Source organism: Mustela erminea, chromosome X (genome assembly GCF_009829155.1).
Source record: "Mustela erminea isolate mMusErm1 chromosome X, mMusErm1.Pri, whole genome shotgun sequence".
Classification (NCBI taxonomy): domain Eukaryota; kingdom Metazoa; phylum Chordata; class Mammalia; order Carnivora; family Mustelidae; genus Mustela; species Mustela erminea.
The window spans coordinates 360,689-382,109 of record NC_045635.1 but is presented as its reverse complement, the minus strand read 5'-3'; the positions used below and the strand labels follow the sequence as shown (position 1 = coordinate 382,109).

The 21,421-nt window shown below is 58.1% G+C and overlaps 1 protein-coding gene across 1 annotated transcript; it reads right to left on the bottom strand.

Annotated features, from left to right (window-relative positions):
• Positions 1–10,116: 10,116 nt before the first annotated feature.
• SHOX (short stature homeobox) lies at positions 10,117–21,132 on the bottom strand. The gene is made up of 5 exons (XM_032331741.1): positions 20,430–21,132; positions 16,879–17,087; positions 12,987–13,044; positions 12,793–12,881; positions 10,117–11,327 (listed from the first exon to the last, which is right to left on the bottom strand). Exons 1-5 carry the CDS (start codon positions 20,704–20,706, stop codon positions 11,082–11,084), a joined length of 879 nt encoding a protein of 292 aa, XP_032187632.1. The 5' UTR covers positions 20,707–21,132; the 3' UTR covers positions 10,117–11,081.
• Between the last annotated feature and the right edge of the window lie 289 nt (positions 21,133–21,421).

Genomic DNA, 21,421 nt, shown 5'->3' with positions numbered 1-21,421 from the left:
AACCAAAAACTTTTGTGCTTCCAAGGACAGTATCCAGAAGGTGAAAAGAAAACCCACAGCATGTGCAGTGATATTTATAGGCTTTATATCTGATATAGGCCTTGTATCCACAATATATAAAGAGCCATAACAACTCAACAATGAAAAGGCAAACGGGCCAGTTGAAAATTAGGGCAAGGATCTGAACAGACATTCCTCCTTAAGACATATACAAAGTTGCGGATAAGCATCTGAAAACATGCTCAGCATCATAATTTATGGAGGAAAAACTAATCAGAATTCCAGCGATGCCACTTCTCACAGTGTGTCATTCAAAAGGGAAACAAAGAGAAGCATCGTTAAAGATGTAGAGGAAATGGAAGCCTCATCTATTCCTTGTGGGAATGTAAAATGGTGCGGTCCCTTTGGAAAATGGTCAATTCCTTTAAAAGCTCGATGTAGAGTTCACACAAGACCCAGCGATTCCATGGTCAGTGCACACCCAAGGGAACAGAACTATCACGTCCATACAAAAACCCTATGTAGAAGCATTATTCATAGTTCACCAAAAAGTGAACACAACCCAAATGTCCGTGAAGTGATGGCCGGATAAACAGAATGGGGGTCTATCGAGGCACACAAGGGAATATTACTCAGCCATGAAAAGGGGGAAATCTCTGGCACCTGTTACCCCACGGGTAGACCTTGAAAACATGATGCTCCATGAGAGAAGCCAGACGCATAAGACCTGATGATGTATAATGTCGTTTATATGCAACATCCAGGGTAGGAAAAATCTATAAGTGTAGAAAGTAGATTAGTGATTAATGGGTCTAAGGAACATTTGGGGGGTTGTATGTCAGGCAACTGCTTCATGGATCCTGAGTTCTTGTGCAGAGAGGGTTGAGGAAAGTGTTCTGGAAGGGATCTTGGGGATGGTTGTACAACGTTGTGAATATACAAAAAAACCACCGGGTCGTGCACTTTTTAAAAAGGTGAATCTTAGGGTATGTGAGTTAGATTGCAGTAAAGGAATAAAAAATAAATTTATAAAAGGTTTTGCAGGATGATGCACGGCTTGCCGCCTGAGACCGTGATTAGTTGGGTCATTAGAACACATTAGCGCGGACTTCTCAAATAACCCCGACAACGCCTCTCACGTTTCTGAATCCATATCCAGAAACAGGATACGCCCTAAAGCAAAAGTGTTGCCCTGAAGTTGAAGACAGATGAAGTTGAAATGCCCACCCAGGCAGACCGGCCCCTTGTGTCAGCACAGAGTGTCGGGAAGATTTTAAAGGGAGGGCCCTCGTGTCAGGGGGTCAGTCCCAGTCTGGCAGCAGACCGGCGTCCCTCTCAGGTTCTGAGTGCCTGGACATTGAAAATAAAGATCCGATATGCGCCGTTTCCCCGCTGGGGTCCAGCGTTTGGAAAAAATCTATATTTAGGAACCGGAGACACAAAAAGTGACACGTGCCTGAGAGAATTTTAGCTTTGTTTTCTGAAAACTGGTCTCCAAGGAAATACATACACGTTATATACTATTTAATATATTTAAATATATATATTTCCTTGGAAAAGAGTTTTATGTACATCCAGGCCATGGCTCATCTCTCTCTGGCTTTTTCTGAAATATCGATTAAGCAGAAATTAACACCATGTTGTGACCATCAAGTTTCTTAGGTCCAGGAGATAAAATCTCAGACATGATGTAACTTGCCACCCTACTCCTCCCTCTCCCTGACGCTCAGCCCAGGTCACAGAGAAGAACCGCAGAGGGACAGCTGCCTATTAGGAACCCAGGACCCTAGTCACATGCCCATGGGTGGGGACCCCAAGAATCGAGGAGGTTGTGCAAGTGTCAGCAACCGTCCTCAAAGATCCTGCAATCTGATGTCTCACAGCAGGGCCTCATGGGGAAATAGGGTGTTTGCAGATGGGATTAAGTGAAGGATTTGGGATGAGCTCGTCCTGGACCAGGGTGGCCCGAAATCCAAGGACGAGTGTCCTTGTAAGAGACAGAAGAGGAGACACAGACACAGAGGAGAAGCCAGGTGAAGATGCAGGCAGAGATGGGCGGGACGTGGTCACCAGCCCAGGGACACCTGGAGCCAGAAGCTGGAGGAGGTTGGAAGGACGCTCCCCTGGAGCTCGGCCCTGCCCCGCCTGGATCTCAGACCCTGGCCTCCTGCTCTGGAACAGGATGGATCTCTGTTCAGCTGAGCTGCTGAGCATTAGGCCATGAGTCTTGGCCTCTCCACAAAACCCATCCTCCACCCCCCCGTGAAAACCCGTCCTGCACGGAGTCGGCTCGAGGACAGGATCGCAGCTTCCCTTCGGATGGGTTCCGCCGGCCTGTACGTTGGAAGCCAGGAAGGCTCAGGAGCGTCACTGCTGGAGCTGTCGCTGTTGTCCGCACAGGCGGGGCCAACGCAGCGTCTCAGCTCAGAGTCAATTTGTTCCTAATGGTCTTAGGAGACCCAGAATCAATATGCGCATGACTGCTCATTGGGCCCTGGGCGTCACAGGATGCTCGCCAGCAGCTTCTAGAAAAGCTTGGGGATCTGCACCCTCTCAGCACGGACTTTCCCTTACATAACCTGTCTGCAGCGCCACAAGCCTGCCCAGATGACATGGGGACCTGGGGTCGGGGGAACAATTAACAAGAGCCTCCAGGGTCCGACGCAGGCGTGCTGGGGATTCTCTCGGCCCACTCCCCCGCGGAGGAATAATGCGGCTCCCTAGGAAATGACCCAAACCATCCATTCTTCTCTGAAACACACCAGGCAGAAGGCACGCGTGGACCCAACCGGCAACCTTCCCGGGGGCTCTTGTACTTGTCCGCTCAGGATCCTTACCTCCACGGCAAACAGGAGCCCAGTTTCTACGGCAGTGCATGCGCTGAGTGGCTTCCTCGGATCCGCAGTTGGTTAAACCGTCCGGTTTCGTCCTGGACAGGCCGGATTTCGCACGTCATCGGTACCTACCGCGCCCGCGACGGGCACCGCCGTCGGCCAGTGGGGGGATGTCCCCGCACCGACTTTAGGAGTCAGCCCCATCGACCAAAACAGGAGGTCGTGCTCCATTTAACTCCCTGAATATACAATGTAACTTCAGTGGGTTACATGTTGCCACGCAGTGTCTGTGTTTCTCTGTGTGTGTTGACATAAGACTCTTCTTTTTCAACAATTGCTAAACCCGTCTCCCACCTGAGCCCATTATGTTTCCGGATGAATGGTAGCTCGCGGGGGCAAGAGCGCCTTTGGGGCAGTTCTGGGTTGCAGCAGCTCCATTGTAGGACGTGCAGAGACCCCATGGGGCCCACCATGCACGGCTCTTGTTCGGACTTAACCTTTCAACCCACGCATCTGGGGGTAAAAAGCACACTGTGTCCTCAAGGCATCAGCTCCCCCGGGGCAAACAGCCTTCCCGGTCCTGCGGGATGGACACCCTTTGCTCGCCACGGCAGAAATTCCCCCATAAATGCACACCTGCTTCCACGGATGGGTCCCGATCCTGAGAATGTGGGACCAACGTCAGACCCTGGGCTGGGTCTAGGGACCCCACTTCAACCGTACAGAGCACTCACCCGCCCGGACTGATGAAGACGGGCTGATCGTGGAGGACCCAGAGCCACGCTCCTGCCGGCGGGTAGGAAGCGCGTGAGCTGCCTTCACCGAGTCCGCGCACCCCACCATGGCCGGGTTTTACATCTGTATCGCGTTCCCGCTGCGGAACGGGGTGAACCGTGGTTGCTGGTCCCCGCACACCTCTCTCGCAGCGCCTTTTCATGGGAGACCGCAGACCTATCCTGGCTATTTAAACAGCGACGGGCCCCGTCTTGGGCCTTTTTTAGTTTTATAGGGAGACGCATCATTCCGGTCCGCGTCCTTTGATGTGCTCGGCACACGGGAACGCTGACATCTCAAAGCAAAAACCCCGGGGAGGAGCTGGCCCGGGAGCACACTTTACGACACGTGTTTATCACGTCGGCAACGCCTCCCATCGGGTGTCTGCAAACACGGACTGCAGATTTTGCCCCCAAACGCTCAGGGAAGCGGGCAAAGTTCAATGATTTTAAAACGTTGAGCTCATGCTGCACCGTTTGGGGCAAACGACGTACCCAGAGATACTGAAAGGAAGGAACAGACAAAGAATAACAAAAACCCTGTGTGTGTGTTTATGCGGCAACGGATAAGGTTTGGCCATACGCACGCCGCTTTTGTCTTTCTTCCGAGAACCCCGATGTTGAAATGAAAGAAATCGTGTTTTTTCAGACTCTGGAGCGGCGGAAAGCGTTATGACTCCGGGGTGACGACCCGTGTTACTTCTCCTGGCGCTGCCCGCTTTCGAAGAGAAGCCGCGCATGAAACCCAAAACACCTTTATCTTCCCTGACAGCCGCGCCTGCTGGACTCAGGCGAGCTCCTCTGCGCGCCTGTGGAACGTCCGGGCCCACCGGCTCGCGGTTTAACACCCTCGGCCCATTTTTTTTCCCCCTCATCCCCTACACGTCCCATGATTGAATGGGAAAGTCAGACGCCCCCGCAGAAGCCCGCGAACCCTGGAAAGCTACGCTGGTCCGTGGGACCGTGGGAGGCAACATCAACGTGCTTTCTTGTTCAGTGAACGGGGTTCACTACGGGGCGTTGGAAACGGTTCTCTGAAAACTCCCGCCGCCCCCCAGCCCGCTACCGCCCCGTGCTTCCCGACGTGGCAAGTGAACACGATTGTTTTCCCGTAAATCTGGTGCTGTGGTTCCGCACAGGCCTGCAGCACAGCCCACAGAAAAATCCGGAGGCGAAGGAAGGCAGAGAGACTTACTCTGTAGGTCCGAGTGTGCCGGGAACGTCCTGAAGACAGGAGGAGCCAGACGCGCGTCTTTCTTTCGAAAGGGATTCGCTACGATTGGCAACAGAGTGACTGTGTCAAACGGAAAGCATCTTCAACAATGTTATACAATAGGGACACATTTGTTAAACAAAGATGGGCTTTTACGGCTATTTTCACCGTCGAATAATGGCTTCGACGACATTGGCACCACGTCCGCAAGGACAGACACAGGGTGCATTGACCCCAAAAAGGACAAGAGTGTTCCGGAAGCCAGGGATTGAGACGCCAAAGACGGCCTTCAGCAACCCGTCAGAGGCCGCATCCCGGGGCCAGCCGCCGGTAACACGCGTCTCGTGGGACATGTCCCTTTGTCAGTGACCATGGTCCCCGTGGCCAGTACCTGGCAGAGACCGCTTCCCGCCTGCCTGCAGGACGCTACTGGCTTGCAGAAGGGAGCTCCGAGCAGTCAAGCTTTGCGACATGTGGACGGCCATGCAGGTTGTCGAAGAAATAGGGCGTCTCAGGCTGGACGCCCAGGAGCACAGGCAGGTCCTGCAAAACCCCTTCCGTGGCTGGAAGACAGGATGGCCACAAGAGCAGATCCCACAGGGAGGCGTCACCCCATCCACGCCAGGCACCTGGGATGTGCTGGAAATACCCACCTGCCCGCGGACTCACCCCTTCCCACAAATAAACAGCCCCAGACCCTCCCCGCCCCCTGTGCGACTGCCCCCAGCCGGCTTCATCCGTCGCACGTCTGCCCTGTCGCTGTTTCCCGACATGTGGTTTTTATCGAACCCGGGAAACCATCAGAGCCACTAAATCGGGTCATTAACTTTCCTTCACAGAAGGAGATAAAAAGCACAGGCCAAAAAATGTTCTCGTTTTGAAAACTGGATTTTTTTTTCCATTTATTCTATTCCTTTTTTTTTTTTCCCCCAAAATGATTCAACCATCATTGCAATGCTGAGGTGCAGATTCCATACACTGTCCAGGGAGGGGGGGAAAGGAAAAAAAAAAAGAAAAAAAAATTAAAGCTGAAAACTTGAAACCACGGTGCCGGGCTCCTCTGGAAAGCCGGCGCCGTCATCCCAAAACTCAGGTTGATTTGAAATGGGGGCATTTCTCCTCCTTTTCACACTTTCAGGGACCATGTGGACCGGGACGGGTCACACGCCGTCATAAGCTACTCGCCAGCAAGGGGCAAGTTCCAGCAGCAGCAGGCAGAAGCCCCGAGAAGCGGCCCCCGCCGCCAGCCGGGAACGCACACGCGCACGTGGGTGCGGACGCGAACCCCACCCTGTGTTCAGCCGCCGTTGGCTCCCCGCGTGTTCCAGTCGGGCCCCTCGGGGGAGAGGTGAGAATGTTTTTTAACACTGGAATACAAATATTTATAAGTTTATTTATATCTCCGTTTTACAAGATGTACATTCATCCTATAGGGGTTGACAAAATACACTTTGTCGCTAGAACTAAACACGAGGGCAGTTCGTGTTAAGAATCTGCAAGCATATGGCCCCCCCCAAAAAAAAACCCACAAAAAAAAACTCAAAAAAACTAAAAACAAAAACCCTCCAGAATGTTTTCTGTTTTGTTTGTTTGTTTGTTTGTTGTGTGTGTGCGTTTTCTCTGCCACAGCAGACGGATGAGGGTTTTGAAGACCGTTGGGTTTGGGAAAGCCTGTGTTATTCTGTGCCGTGTGAGCGATCCCTGAAAACGTCTGCAGGTCCAGACTCACCCCGTATGCATAACCCAAACACTTCTGCCGTGCCGTAAATCTTTGTGGCTGCTCATAAATTTGGGGAGGAAAGCGTGGGGGGGGGGTGAGAAAAGCAACAGGCTTTAAAAATATAAAAATAAATGCAAGGTAATGTCAAATTTACACTCCACATAATTAAAATATCACATATTTATGAACTTTCAACCCAAAGCAAAAATAAATAACACACCCACATACATCCAGTATCAGGAAGCAGAGAGCCTGGCCTCCCTGCGATCGGACCTCTGCACACCACGGGGCCTTGGCCGTCCGACGGCCGCCGTTCAATAAATAGCACGCGCCACCGCTTTCAGACTGGATATTTCTACATTCCTTATCTGAGTTCTCATTAAATATCAAATTTCAATAAAACATTTATAAATCGCATCAAGTTTTCACGTGTATTGAAAAATCAGCATATTCCTAAGCTACCTTTTTTTTTTTTTTTTTAATAAATTAGGCACCAGTTTTTCCAATGTCTAAGCCGTCGACTGAGAAGCCCTCCCCACCCCCCACCCCCCGGCCCCGGCCTCCCCCCAACGTGAAGAAGGAGCAAAGTGCCTGGAGACATTTCTGTCGTTGTGGTCAGCAGCCCCGTGGAAACTCCCAGGAAAAGGGGGTCTCTCCTTGGACGCCGAGAAACACTGAAATATGAGATTGGAAGCCTGGTGTGCGAGCAGAGGACGCTGATGTCTTCTTCTCGTCGTGAGCCCACAGGGAGGGGGTGGCCATGACTTCGGACACGGGTGCTGAAGGTGGATGTGCTCTTTCCCAGATGTCCCCCCGCCGCCCGACACGGCACAGACCACAGATGCCCGTGGCCCGGCAGACAAGCCCACCCCAGAAACTCATGCTTGCCCGGAGAGGGGGCCGCCACAGGGTGCAGCTTGGACTCCAGCGAGGGGGGTGGACCGTCCGTCCACCAGCATGGCTGGGAGGGGGAGCCCCCGAGGGTCAGAAGGCCCACCACCCTGGCGCAGGATGCCTCCCCACTCAGGTGGTTACAGCTTTGCAAATAAGTTCTGGATCTGCTCGCTGGTCCTGTGAACCGTACGGAAACCCGTCCGGCCCGGCCCTCTAGTGCAGGGACCATGAAAAAGCCACAATGCACAAGTCCCCCCCCCCGGCCAACAAAACGAGGGCATCGTCTCCCTGACTCCTAGCAATTCTGGACGGCAGACCTGGTCCGAGAACACGCACGGCACACCCTACATGTAGGAAAACATAACCCAACGCATGACATCCCGAGACTCTGAAACCTTCCCCAGGACCCGGTCTGTCTCTCTCCCACACAACACACCAGGGACGGAAGGGAAACTTGAATCCATAAAAGGGGTCGAAAGGAACGGCAAAATCTCATAGAAACTCTTGTGTTGCCAAATCCGGGCAATTTCCATCCTAAAAGTAGTCTTTGGCCAAGGTTTCGGGAGGAGAGAAAAGAAAAGGAAAAAAAGGGAAAAGGAAAAGGAAAAGAGAAAGCTTTCGGGGCCCACCCCATCCTGCCACGTAGAACTCCAGGGTCCGTCCTGCGAAAACCATCCCGCAGCGCGACCGGCACGTTTGGGCGCCCGCGACAGCCCTCACGAAGCTTGGACAACCCCACGCTCTCGCATCCGCTGGTGCGAAAAGGCAAGTCTCCCAGACACGCTGGCTCCGTGGTGCAGCTCCGCAAACACGCCAAGCCCACACGCTCGGCGGAAGTCCCACGCACGACGTTCAAAGGGGTCATGATTTGAGCAAAAAGCACCGAGCACAGCTCCAAGGTGTCCACTTCGTGCATTTAACTGCGTACACCCTACAGGGGAAACGTGTGCATCCCAAACCCCACGCGGGCCCTCGGGTGAGCACCATATCCTACGTCCGGCGTGATGATGACCGGGTGGACGGGGACCCACACACCACAGCGCCCAAGGAAGGAAGTGAGACACAGAGCCGCCCCGTGAAAAGTGGACCCGCGACTCAACCGATAATTCCATCTGCAGCTCTTAGACTTTCTGGGACAAAAAAGAGGCAGGAGCCACGGGCCACGGGCCACGCTGGCCGACCATCTCCCCTATTCTGTTCCAGGCAGACCCATGAGGCCCGCCAGCCTCCGCCGTAAATGCCGCCCGTTCGGTTGTCTGGGTTGGCTCTGTTTGGGGGGAGGTCCCATTGGGAGGGGTTATACCTGGCTCACTTGCCATGTGAAATCACAAAAAAGAAAACAAAACCAAAAAAAAAAAAAAAAGCGAAAGCAAGCATTAAGGGCCCCCCATCCAACAAGCCTCATTCTACCAGCCTCCCGTAGGGCAAGGGTGTGCGGCCCTATCTTCTAGCTTCAAATTCTGCAGGGATCCGACCCCGTGTCGTGAGTTTTCGGTTGGGGACGGAGAGGTAATGAGGATTCTGTTTAGATTTTTTTTTTAAATGATTATAAGCTTTTCGGAAAGAAAAAAATTAGGGATGTACACATTCTACTTGCAAACCTCTGCCAAGTGTTCAATTTTAGGATGAGTGCCACTAGCTTTAAGGGATTTGAAATGCACTGTTTGCATTTTTTTTAAATTTCCAGCTTATTTATAGGAACTTTTTTTGTTTGCTTAATTCACAGCTGTTTAAAAACTGCGTGTATGAGGGTAACTGTGTAATGCATTAATGTGGGGGGGGGCTGAAGGGGCCTTTTGGTTTGTATGAAGAGTTTCAGATGACCGCAGTGTGACCTGTCCAAATGCACCCACAGTTTAGCTCCACGAAAAGGTAGAAAATGTTCCCTTACGTGGATGGGGGGGGGGATTATTTTTTTCTTAGAAAAATTGACCAAAGTTCAGGGAGAAGGAAAGAAAATCGCCATCGCCAGATCTGGATGGATCCAAACCTCTTCTGGACTCAGAGAGAACCACGGGAGTTCCGGAAAGGCCAGGGGTGACCCGTGAGGAGCCCTGGGAACGATGGGGAGGCGGCTTCCGTCTGGGCGGGCCTCGCGGACTAAGGCAAAAACACGGGCGTCCTCTCTTCCTCTTCCTGGCAGACCCGACCAGCACTGCCCCCCAGACCCCATACACGAGGTGCAAAGCACATTGTCCGCAACCCAGGTGCGTCGCTGGGGACCCTAATGCTTTGGTTCTGTCCTGTCAAGCGTGCTTTCCACCGCACACCGGCTTCTAAAATAATTCGCTATTTGGTGCTTTCTCAGTCGTGGGGACGGGGCAAGGGGGGAGGGGAGAGACGCCTGGAGAAGGAAGACATCGAACCCGGAACAGACTAACCCCTACCAAACGCGATCTCCAAAGTCACCGCCGGAAGGGCCTGTCCCTGCCCCTTCTCTTCCCAGAAACGGCTCCGCCACGAGCCTCACGTCCTGGCCTCCCCCCCGCCCAGCCCCCGACCCCGGCCCTGCTGTATCACACTCTGCACACCTCCCTTCCTCCAGATTCCGAGCGCCCTGCACCACCCGCCCCCCCATCATCTTGGCGATGGGCCCCCGACGGCCAGGCCCGCAGCACACAGGAGGCGGTAAAGCCCTTAGAGTTCGAAAGCTGACAGGGTCAAGAGTGCACGGCTATTTTCTTTTTTTTTTTTAAATCTATAACATTTACAGTATTGCACTTTTACTGCACTTAATTGCATTTGACTAAAGTTAATGCTGCCTCCGTATTAGACCTAAAAACCACGTGCCCCTGCGTCTCTAGGCGAGTCATTTGCATCTGAATTCGGTAAAACAGCCCAAGGGTGGGGAACAAGTCAATTCGGGAATCAAATACTGGAAAAGTTATAAAGTCGCCTGGTCTATGGCACAAGAAGGAATCCTACACTCGGTGCTCGGGGACCAGCCGTGCGCATGACAACCGTGCTGGCAATGCAGGCTCCCCCCAAGTACGGACACCAGTGGGAGATTCACGTCTCCCGCACCTTCTCCCCACCTTGTCCCGAGGAGGTCGGTGGGCAGACGCGTTTCGTTATTGCTGCAGAGCACGGGGTCCCTAGCCGGGCAGGCGCTAGTCCACGTTGCAATCCACACCGGTCGTAACCCTCCTCGTCTCCTCGGATGAAAACTTCGTGGCGGTGCGTAAAACGGTGGGCAACCAAGAACTGGCGTCTTCCGCGGAGACCAGCCCCAGATCTTGGCGTGGAGTCGACTCGATGGTCTTCCAAGGTGGGTAGGAGGCCGCATGCACAAGGTGGGTAGGGGCGCCGGCGGCAGCAGAGGAAGACGCGCGGGGCTCCCCGGGGCTCAGGGTCCCAGGACGCACAGACTGCGTGGCCGAGGGCTGGGTTGGCTGCTCTGACCTTCACCCGCTCTCTTCCGCACAGTCTCGGCGAGGGTCTGGCGGGGTCGTGAGGTGCCGGAAGGCCCCCCGCCCTGGCCCAGTGGGGGGCCCGGTGCTGCCCCAGGCAGGGAGGCCGCTGCGCCAGGGCCCGCGCCCTCGCTCCGGGGCTTCCGTGCGGCCGTCCGGGGGCGCAGAGGGGTCGAGTGCAGGACGCAGCGCGGGCGGGGTCGTGGGGCCGGGGCTGGGCGCTGGGCTGGCGGCGGGTCAGAGCCCCAAGGCCTCGGCGTGCTTACGCGCCTTGAGCCGCAGGTCGGCGATGCTGGAGTTCTTGCTGTTGCTTTTGGCCGCGGCGGCCACGACAGCAGCGGCCGAGGCGGACTCGGCCAGCGACGCGATGGGCAGCCCGAAGGGCGGCGGCGGGAACATCAGGTAGGGCGCGTGCGCCGCCAGGTGCGGGTGTAGGTGCGGGTGCGCGTGCGCCACGCCTTCCAGCTGCAGCTGCGCCTGGACCTGCGGGGCAGACCGGGCAGTTAGGCCGGCTGCGGACGGGCCTTTCCCGCCCCGACGGGCCTTGGGGAGCCCCCTTCCCGCACCCAGGGACCATCCCCCCCAGCCAGGAGAGTCGGACTGTCTTCTGGACACGTGCGAACGCGGGGGCCTCCGACTGCTCTGGAGGGTCTCAGCATCTCGCGCACCCGCCGGCCCCTGGGGCGCCCACAGCCCTGTCCTGGCAGGCATCCCCTCCTCGAGAAAGCCTCAATGTCTCTGAACCTGTGAAGTGTCCTGAGCCGGGCTCTGGACCCCCGTCTCACATCCGCCCAGGGCGACTCTCGAACCCGTGAGAAGCACGACCAACCGACTGTCCGTGTTCCAAGTGCCTAATTCTGGCGGGACCCCATGGCTGACCCCAAGTCGGGGAGCCGTTCTGTGGTGCGGGGAGGCCGCCCCGCCCCGGAGGAAGGGGTGCAGCAGGGGCGGAAGACGGCGCGGAGGGGGCTGCCGAGGCCAGACGCGAGGGACCCCACGCATGCCCTGGAGTCCTTTCCGGTTTGGGCACCTTGAGTCGGACAGCCCCGGGCTCCAGCGCCGGCTCCAACTCTCAGGTGTCTAGTGCTGACGCCGGCCACCACCCACTCCCTAGATGACCCGCGGGGGCCCCCAGCAAACACGGATCCAAATATAAACCCAGGCCTGGTCCTTGGAGCAAAACAGCTCCGTGGGGGGGTGGGGGAGGGGTTGAGGGGGTGGGGAGTGGCCACGCCTCCACTAGTCCCAGAGCACCCCTGCTTGCCCCAGCATATGTGCTCCACACCCCCCAATGTTGGATCGCCAAGGGGCGCACCCCAGGGTCGTGCGCTGGGGCGAGGCAGGGAGCGCGCGGGCTCTGCGCTCTCACTGAGGGGCGGCGCCTGCCCCGCGCAGCTTCCACCGCACACCATAGCTGGTCCCAAGCCGAACGCAGCCCCTGGGGCCTTCGGACACCCTAGCCATTCCTGTCCAGGGAGAACAGCTCTTGCCCGCCGGGATCCCCAGACCCTGAGCCCCAGGAGCCCAGCTGGGAGGTGGGGAGCCAGGCTCGGCAACAGCCTGAGCCCAGACAGCCCCCCTCGAGACCGTGGGGGAGGCAAGTTGGGGTTCGGTACACACACAGGACCTCACACCCAAGTGCGAGCAACCCCGCCCCTCCACACCCCCAAGCAGGAAGCCTGGGTGGGTGGGATTTTTTTTTTTTTTAATTTTTCACTCCGATTTTTGTAAAATCGTGTTTGGGTTTCTACCCTGGCCCTCCCAGAGGTGAGCCTTGGAGTTTTACAGCGTGATTTTAATACGTGCCAACGGGTCTATAAATGCCGCCTTGTAAAGGCGGCAGCCTTTCTTCCGCGGGGGCGGGAGCAGCCCGGGGAGGCCGGACGCCAGGGAGGCGGGGAGGTGGCGGGGCCCCGCGCGCGGCTCAGAAGGAAGAAAAACGGGCTACCTGTTGGAAAGGCATTCGCAGGGCGCCCATGTTGACGTAGGGCGCAACCCTGCAGGCGTCCAGGTGGCTGGCGGTGCCCAGGATAACGCCTGCAGGGGAAGAAAGGAGCCGTGAAGACCACCGGGGTCTTGCGCGCGCCCAGGAGGCCTCCACACGCGCCCCCCACCTCCGCCACCTTCCTGGGCACCACCCACCTTTATGCATCTGGTTCTCCTGCTTGCGGCACTTGGCTCTTCGGTTCTGGAACCAGACCTGGGGACAGAGCAGACAGACGCGCGCAGCCCCGTGAGCCCCACGGTCTCTGAAGCTGGGGCTTCTCGCCGGCACCGCGGTAGACGAGGCGCGGGGGGCGCGCGCAGGGGGCGCACGCATGTCCCACGCCGACGGGGCACAGAGGCCCGGTGCCTCTCAGGGCGCAATAGAGCCCTCTCCCGCGCCCTCTCGTCTCCGAACCCAGCCCTCGCCCGTACCCGTAGACCTACAGCTGCGCATTCCCAGACTCCCTTCTGGGCCCTGCCTGGTCCCCAAGGCCAGGAGCCTTAACACCCACATGCAGTAAGGCCTGCGTGCTGCCACAGCGGGCGGATTCGAGAACTTTCCACGATCGGGGTGGGCATTCCCTCCTCCACTCCGCCAGCCGCTGGGACAGCCTGACCTTCCCCCTGGCAGACCTTAGCCACCAAGGAAGGGGGTGCCCGGCCTGACAAGGAGCTTCAAAGGCGGCCTCCCTCCCCCAAACTGGAGACACCCCGAGTCCAGAAACTTCCATGTTCTCCTTGGAAGCCAGGAAGGCCCCGTTTAATATGAAGAAGCCATGAACGTCCTGGATGCATAAAATGGGGGCAACCCCGTAATTTCCGGCACCAGCCTCTCTGCACAAAACAAAACAAAACAAAACACCTAACTCTTGGAGAAAGGATATTAGTGGGATCCTCCTGGGTGCAGCGAGACGCACAGGTGTGCTGTCAAAATTTGGGCGCACAGGGTCCCCCCCAAAAGCTTCCTCCTCACTCCCCGCGCTCAAGAGCTCCCCCTCTCCTGCAGACAGCTCTGGTCCTTGAGCACAGGGTCCCTCAGGCTGTGCCTGACGAAATGCCGAGGACCCTCTCTCCATATTCTCAGCCACTGAGTTTTTCCTAAGGCTTTCTCCTCCGGAAGCTTTGTCGCCGCTCTCACTGACCCTCACAGCCGCGATGCCTGGCAGTGACCACGTAGGGTAATTAGCACCAAGAAACCCTTCCCTCGGGCCACTCTGCCCGGGTAGCTTGGTGCCCTGAGCTCCCGGGGCTGCAAGCAGAGAGTGGCTGCTTCCCGACCCCCACTGCCCGCGGGGAGGATCCTCTGCACACACGGCAGATTAGAAACCTTAACTTTTCCTCTCCAGACCCTTAAGAGGAGGGTTTTTGTCCAAGTCTGGGCTATCGCCCACCCACCCTTGAGAACTGGCTTTCCAGAAGCTCATGCGGACAGGCTACAGGGAGCTCGGAAAAGTTTCAGCACGTTCCCGTGAAAAGTTTTCCCCGTACTATGACCCTCGCTCCGCACCCCAAGGTCCGCAAACCTTTCCTCGCATCTGCAAAGCCTGCGCTGACAATCCCTCCTCTCTCATCCCCACAAGGAGCCTCCGCGTCAGACTCTTCCCCACCCCAGGAGCACCCCTGGTGGCACTGGACCCCTTGGGACCTGGCCGCAACCCCTCCCTCTCCTCGGGGCACTCAGGAGACCGAGGCCGGGGCAAGCTCTGCCCCCAGTGCGGGCACTTTTCAAAAACAGAATCGTCTGTAAATCCGGAAGGCGAAGCTGGCTTTCCTCGCCGGGTGGGTAGTGAGGGGTGGGGGGCTCTGGGGGGGGGGAGGGTGCGATTATGAAGAAAAGTGATGCATTAGCCCTCGCGCGAAGCGATAATAAATCAGTCTTGGGGTGATTCACGATCAATTCCAATTAGTCCTGAGTATGCTAAGTAAAGTACAGTACACTGGTTTAGGGCTTATATCTTCATTAAGGGCTAGTCACTGATTTCTTTCACAAATGGTGTAATCTGATTTCTTTTTGATTTCCATTACAGACAGTGAATAATGACATTTAATTTAGCTCTGCGCCATAAACCCGAAGATATTTGTTGTAATTAAATTACCTCCTGCCCCTCACTGTGGTCTCATAACTTTCCATTATAACCCTGACAGCTGTGGGATACGAGGTGCCACAGCGACACTAAAAATAAAAGGTTAATAAGGACCAGCTTCCGTAGGATCCCCAATTTATTTACAGCAAATTTCCACACTAAATTGAAACTCTATCCTTTAACAACCCGGGACAGGCTGTACCGAAAAGGATTACCAACCCTTTGGAGATGGGAATCACGCCCCGAGTTCCATCTCGGGCCCCTGCGCTGGCCGCTACCCACCCCCCCCCCAAGACCTCCGCGCCGTCTGCGGGATGACCCATTCGTTTTCACTAATTGATTTTTATGAGCCCGTCTGCCTCCCCTTCATCCCGCGATGCTTTTCCCCCGTGGCCACCAGAAAATGATTCCTACTGTTCGATCCCCGTGTTTGTTTTTATGATTATTTACAGTCGTTAAATTTTAATGCACCTCTGCACGGATCGCCACGCACGTCGCCCCTCTCCCCTCACCCCCTCCTTGACGTTTTAGGGCTTTCTCAAGGTCCGCAAAGCACCCAAGAACCAATTTCCTGCCACTCCGTCCCTCGTGCTGAGGTGTTCCTCGGTAATAGACTACCGAAAGAAATAGTGGACAATTAAATTAGAAGTAATTTATTTTTATAGAAACAGTACATCAAGGCCTGGGAGATATTACAGAACCCAGGCCGAGAGACACCGGGAAGATGACATAAAAGTTGATGTCCCCTTCAGCGAAAGTTTAATCTTTTCATTAATTTATACGGGGCAGTGCCATCTATCTTCCCCGAGAAGGGTGGCCGGTGAAAAAAGACACCCTGAGCAGCAGCGAGGGCCGCCGCTCTTTGCCGGAGGGGTGGCCACAGAGGTCCCAACGGCCTGGTCCCACGGGTCGAGGCAGTCCAGACCTACTCTGCGCCCACACGCGGGTCCCGTCTTGTAGGCAAGGCTCTCTGTCTGCCGGCTCTGGGGACCAGAGCTGGAAATGGCTGCGGGATATTGCATGTCAACCCGAGAAAACCCATTATTTGCTGCAGCCACATGGGAAGCTGCAAGGGGGCCTCGGATCCAAAAAAAAAAATAATAATAAATAAAAAATTTTTTTTCAAATTAAAGATTCCGTAACACAGTATCTGCAAAACTCGTTTGTGTTTTCATTTTGCAAGTCAGCGCGGGGGGGACGTGGTGTTGGACTGTGTTGGTCTTGTAAGAAACGGGAAACTCGGGCTTTCAGGGCGCTGTGCCGTTCACGCGGACCCCTCCCCTCTTGGCAATATTAATTCCGTTTATTTAGAACCGGTCCCCAGAGCCCCGAGAGGCTGACCCGCTTTCCCTGGCTCTCCCTGGAGCTGCTGCCCTGCTCAGAGCCTTGGAGAAGGACTGCCGGGGAGCTCCAGGCCCGACCTCCCAGGTGGGGTCTGCGTTTCCCGCGGACGAAGCGAGTCTCTGCCACCCTCCCCCATAAATGCATTAATCAATTTAACTCAACGCTGCTAATGCCCGGGAAGGGCTTCCCAGAGCGTCCCCTCCGCGCACGTGCTGGACACGCCCAGGGCCCCTGCAGACAGCGGCTCGGCAGATGGGACATCATGAATTCATGCGCCCGCGCCCCCCGCCCCGCGCGCCCCCCCCCCCCACGCCCCGGCTAATCCGGCCCCGCGCGGGCAGCCGCCGAGCTCATCAACAGGCCCCGTGTGCGCGACCCCCCCCCCCCAGCTCGCCCCTCGCCTCTCCTCCCTGTGCAGCGGGAGGGCGGGGGGCTCGAGCCTCGGAAGGGAGGGGGAGGGAACAGGCACAGTGGAGAGAGGTGAAGAGACATCCCAGTGCCCGACCACCTCGACGTGCAGGGGCCTCGCCCTTCGCAGGAACCGTGCGGCCCGAGGGCCTGCAGCCCGGGCCGAGCCGGCGCGCCCCGGGGACCCGGCGAGGCCCGGGTGGCGCTCCTACCTGCACACGCGCCTCCGAGAGCCCCAGGCGCTGGCTGAGCTCCTCGCGCATGAAGGCGTCGGGGTAGTGGGTCTCGTCGAAGAGCCGCTCCAGCTCGTTGAGCTGCTCCAGCGTGAAGTTGGTGCGGCTGCGCCGCTGCTTCAGCTTCGTCTGGCCGTCCTCGTCCTCCGACTTCACGTCCTCGCGCTTCTCCTTGCTCTCGTACAGACCTGCGGGCGGGCGGAGCGCACGGGGCTGAGCGCGCACGGCTCCCCCGCGCGCCCTGCCGGTCCCCGCGGGCCGCGCGCGGGAGGAGGAGGCCCGCGGCGCAGGCTTCTGCGCCACGCGGCTGAAATCCAAGTGTCAGCGAGCGGAGGACCGGGCCCCAGCCGCCAAGGCGCCCCGACCGCGGGGCAGCGTCAGGTCGATAAAGCGGCCTGGAGGGGAGCGAGGGGGAACGCACGTCTTTGCTTACACCTCGGGCATGGGCGGCGCCGGGTTTCTGGCCCTCAGCTCGCCACGGTTTCCTTAATTTTGCCTCTCGACACGCTGACATAGCCTGACCTCCACTCTCGCTCTCCTCTCGGGACTGGGGTGTTAAGTATTATTTTAAGTCCAAGAAGTTTGGGCAGAATGCCCCGAGTGTGCGTCCCGCAAAGGGTGCGAGGCAGGCCCGGGCCAGCCTGGGGTGCAGGCCTGGAAACCCCGCTGCCCCTGCGTTGCTGAGCCGCAGGACGCGGGCCGTGCCAGGCGGGTCGGAGCTTCCCTCCCTGAGGCTGTGGAGCTCAGCGCGCTCGAGGCCCCTACCCTGGTCTCTTTTTCAGAGCATGCGACCAAAGCTCCTACCCTATGCACAGTACCGGGGGTGCCTGGAAGAGCAGGGTCTCCTGCTGGCTCTCTCATTCTCCTCTGCTTCACATATATGCACACGCGGTGACACACACACCCCACCGGGACCCCAACGGTGGTACTTTCGTAGTCCAAAAAAAAAAGGTGTTAGCATCTGTACTTGCTGGGGGGAGGTGACTGGGGTTCGAGCATCCGGTAAGAAGGTCAGCATTTTGATTCTAACTCAGAGACCTCCCCTTCCCTCTTCTAGGAAACGCAGGGCCTCCCCAAGTTCAGAAATTTAAAAATAAAAGGCAGTCCTCCTAACCCGTGGCTGGCAGGCGGGTGCAGGGCCGCCTGCGTCTCCGGGGGGGGGGGGGGCTTTCTCTCCAGCAGAACTTGCTGGACACTGGCAGAGAGCATCTCCGAGCCCTAAACGGACGTCCCCGGGTGTCAAGAAGAGGCTGGCCTTTGGCGGAATCTGCGCGCACAGCCCCCGCTTCTGAAGCAGAGAAGGCCGCTCCATTCCCCAGCCCAGAAACTTACCAAGAGGGAAAGACCGAAAGCGGCTGTGGGGAGACGGGCCGTCCTGCTACCCTCTTCCCCGCAACCAGGATCCCGGAGCTGGACAGCAGAAGCCCTGTCCTGACTCGGCCTCTCCATCAAGACTCCTGACCGCTGGGCTCTTGACCCCAGCCTGGATTTTTAAATCCGCTTCCACCCCCTGAAAGCACCGCGTTGCCAGAAACACCCCGCTTCTTTCCCAGTCGCAAATCCTGTCCTAGAGGCGGCCCCTCTCTCTTCCTTCCTCCCTGTCTCTGAAGTCTGACCCCAGGGACTGATCCCTGCTGACACGCCGGCCTTCAAAGTCCTTAAGAACCGGCGGCACAGACTCGCATGCTCGGGAAGGCAGGACCCGTGGTGCAGGAGCCCAAGACCTCCGGGTTTCTTCTGGAACCCCAAGATCTCCCAGACTTTCACCTCGCTCCCGTTTTACAAATGCACCAGGGGTGAGCCCGGCCAGGGGTCTGTGCACCCAGCCCCCCAGGGGGAACGGTACAGCTGGTAGGAAAGAAGCCCCCTTCTGCTCGCTCCTTCTGGAAAGGCCCTGCGTGTAGTCCGCTCTCTTTCTGAGGCCCCCTTTTCTGGGGTCCGCTGCCTCGGCAATCTCGGTGAAACGGGGCGGTGAGAGCGTGGACGAAGAGGGACCCGACCTCTAGGAAGGAGGAGGGGAACCGGCCGGGAACCACGGAGGCCAGCCCTGGGTGCTATCAGCCTCTCAAGTCCCGTGTAGGCCCGGGGTCTCACCCAGGCGACGGCTGTGTCTTGTTCAAAGCAAACTCTGTAAATGATAGAGCGAGGGGTGACCCGCGGTGCCCGGGGGTGGGGGAACCCTGAGGTAAGGCAGCTCAGGCCCAGCCACCTGGGTGGCCCCGGTCAGGGGCTGATCTGTAAGACTCTGCCGGCCTGCTGCTTCCACGGGTCAAGGCCTCGTAAAGACATCTAGGTCATCGGCACCGTTTCAAGGCCATGGCCTAGGACTCTGCCCCTCGGAGACCCCAAGTATAGGGTCCCCAAGAGCAGGAGGCATGGGCTTCCTGGGTCAGGGGAGCTGTCTGTCCCGGGGAGGTCTAGTTGTAGCAGGACCAGCACACGGACAGCGTGTGGAACAGAGCCCGCGGAGGCGAATGGCCGGGCTCTGTATTTCCTCTTTGTAATGAAAAAGAGACGTTCGACCAAATTCAAACTGTGCCCCCCACCCCCAAGAAATCCAGCCCATTTTAGGCCTCTGATTGACCGCTGTTGGTTGCCCTGTTTGGTCTGAGACCCTGGGGTTGGGACCACCCCTGCCCAGCTGGGAGAGCCCCCATGAACCTTCCGTATCCCCCGACTCAGCAACGGGGGGGAACCTAGGCGACCTTATCCGGAGAAGCAGAAAAGAAGGAAGCCCGTCCGCACCAGAGCCGGCTGCGCTCTGACAGCCTGGGGTCCGGAGGCCGCCTGCGCACCCCCCCAACTGCCCGGGGCCTTCACTTCGCGTCCAGACCCTGGCCACCTGCGGGCGCGGGAGTGGTTTTAATTTAGAGGCCCGCGTCAGCTGAGATCAAGCCTCGAGGTTCAAGGGGAAAGTTTTTAAAGAGGCAACAGCGCGGAGAGGGTTCACCAGGCGGGAGAGGCGACTGCGCGCGTTCGCCCCGGGACCACCGGCCCGCGCGTCCTCCACGCCTGCCCCTTTCAAATGCTCGCGACGCCAGGAGGCGGTGGGCGCCGGGAGAGATGCGCGTGGATCTCTCCTCGTGCGCGCTGCGGAGTAGCCTCGAGGAGGACTGGGCGGCCCACAGGCACGTACCCAGCGGCCCCTACAGCGGACCGCTGCTTTCAGGCTCATCCGCCCGATGGACCCCCAACCCGGGGAAGTGCCCGCTGCGACGCCGGGCGCCAGCGGCGGGGAGAAGCCGGTCCTCAGGCAGCACTTGTCCCCAGCCCCTGCCCATCCTCGGCTTCCCGCGCCTCCTGTCCTGTGTCCGCATTTCCCTTTCTTTCTTACGCAAAGACTGGCGGCGGGTTGCCGGGGCCTTTCCGTCCGAGCGTGGCTGTGAATTCAGAGTTTGGGGTGGAATTCTGAGCGAGCCGCGGCGCCCGGGGCCTCCCCAGGCGCGCGGAGCGAGGGGCAGGCGGGCGGGCTCGGTGGCGAGGAGGCGCCGTCCCCGGGAGGGCCCCGGAGCGGCGTCCGGCGAGCTTACCTTCCGCAGCCCTCCCCGCGCCGAACTCTTTCAGCTTGTCCTTGTCGTTGTCCACGTGGTCCTTAAACAGATGCACCGAACAGTGGCCACTGCCCTCCGTAATGTCCTGGAGGCTGGATTCCGAGCTCCCCAGCTCCCGGGAGCGCGCCAGTCCGCTCTCCAAAACTTCCCGGTACGTGATCGAATCCTTCTTGCCGCCGCCGCCGCCGCCGCCGCCGCCGCCCTCCTTGCTTTTCTGGTCAAAAGATTTGGATACAAAAGCCGTGAGTTCCTCCATGGCTGCGCGGGGGCTGCGGGGTCCGCGGGGCTCGGCGGCGCTGGCTGGGAGCGGGGCTGAGGTCCGCACGCCTCCCCGCGCGGAGAGGACGGTCCGTGCGAGGGTAGAAGCCTCCCGCTGTTATTTATGCGTTTCAATTTGAGATCTCACTATTTATACAAGGCCGCGTCCGCCCAACCCCCCGCGCTCCCCTGTCTTCAGCAATTACGGCTCCCGGCTCGGCGGCGGGCGCACGCAGAGACGCTATCTCCCCCACCTCCAGTCCGGCAATTGGCTTTCTTTTCATTTCATCACTGTTTGGCGTCTGTGCACCTTGGTGTGGAGAGGTGAAGATCCAGTTTTTGGAAGGGAGAGGGGCAGAGCGCGCGCGCGCGAGCGGGCGCGGGCGGCGGAGCCCCACACAGGTACCCGCATGCCCTCAATGCCTGGAGGAAACCGAACTCGAGGAGCTTATCGATGGTGAGGAGGTCCTCGCCGGCCGGCACAGCCTGGAGCCCCGCAGGCCCGAGCCGGGGAACCTGTCCCCGCAGGACGCGTCCGCGCGCGCGGCACTGCGGAGACACGCCGAGGGGACCCCGCGCGCCGGGGACGCGCGATCCACAGAGGAGAATCGGCTGCGACTCGGAGATGCGGTTGGATGACGGGCCGGACCCGCCGGCGCGGCCCGCGGAGCGAGCGGTTGGCAGCCGGTGCGCACGGCGGCACCGGTAAACGG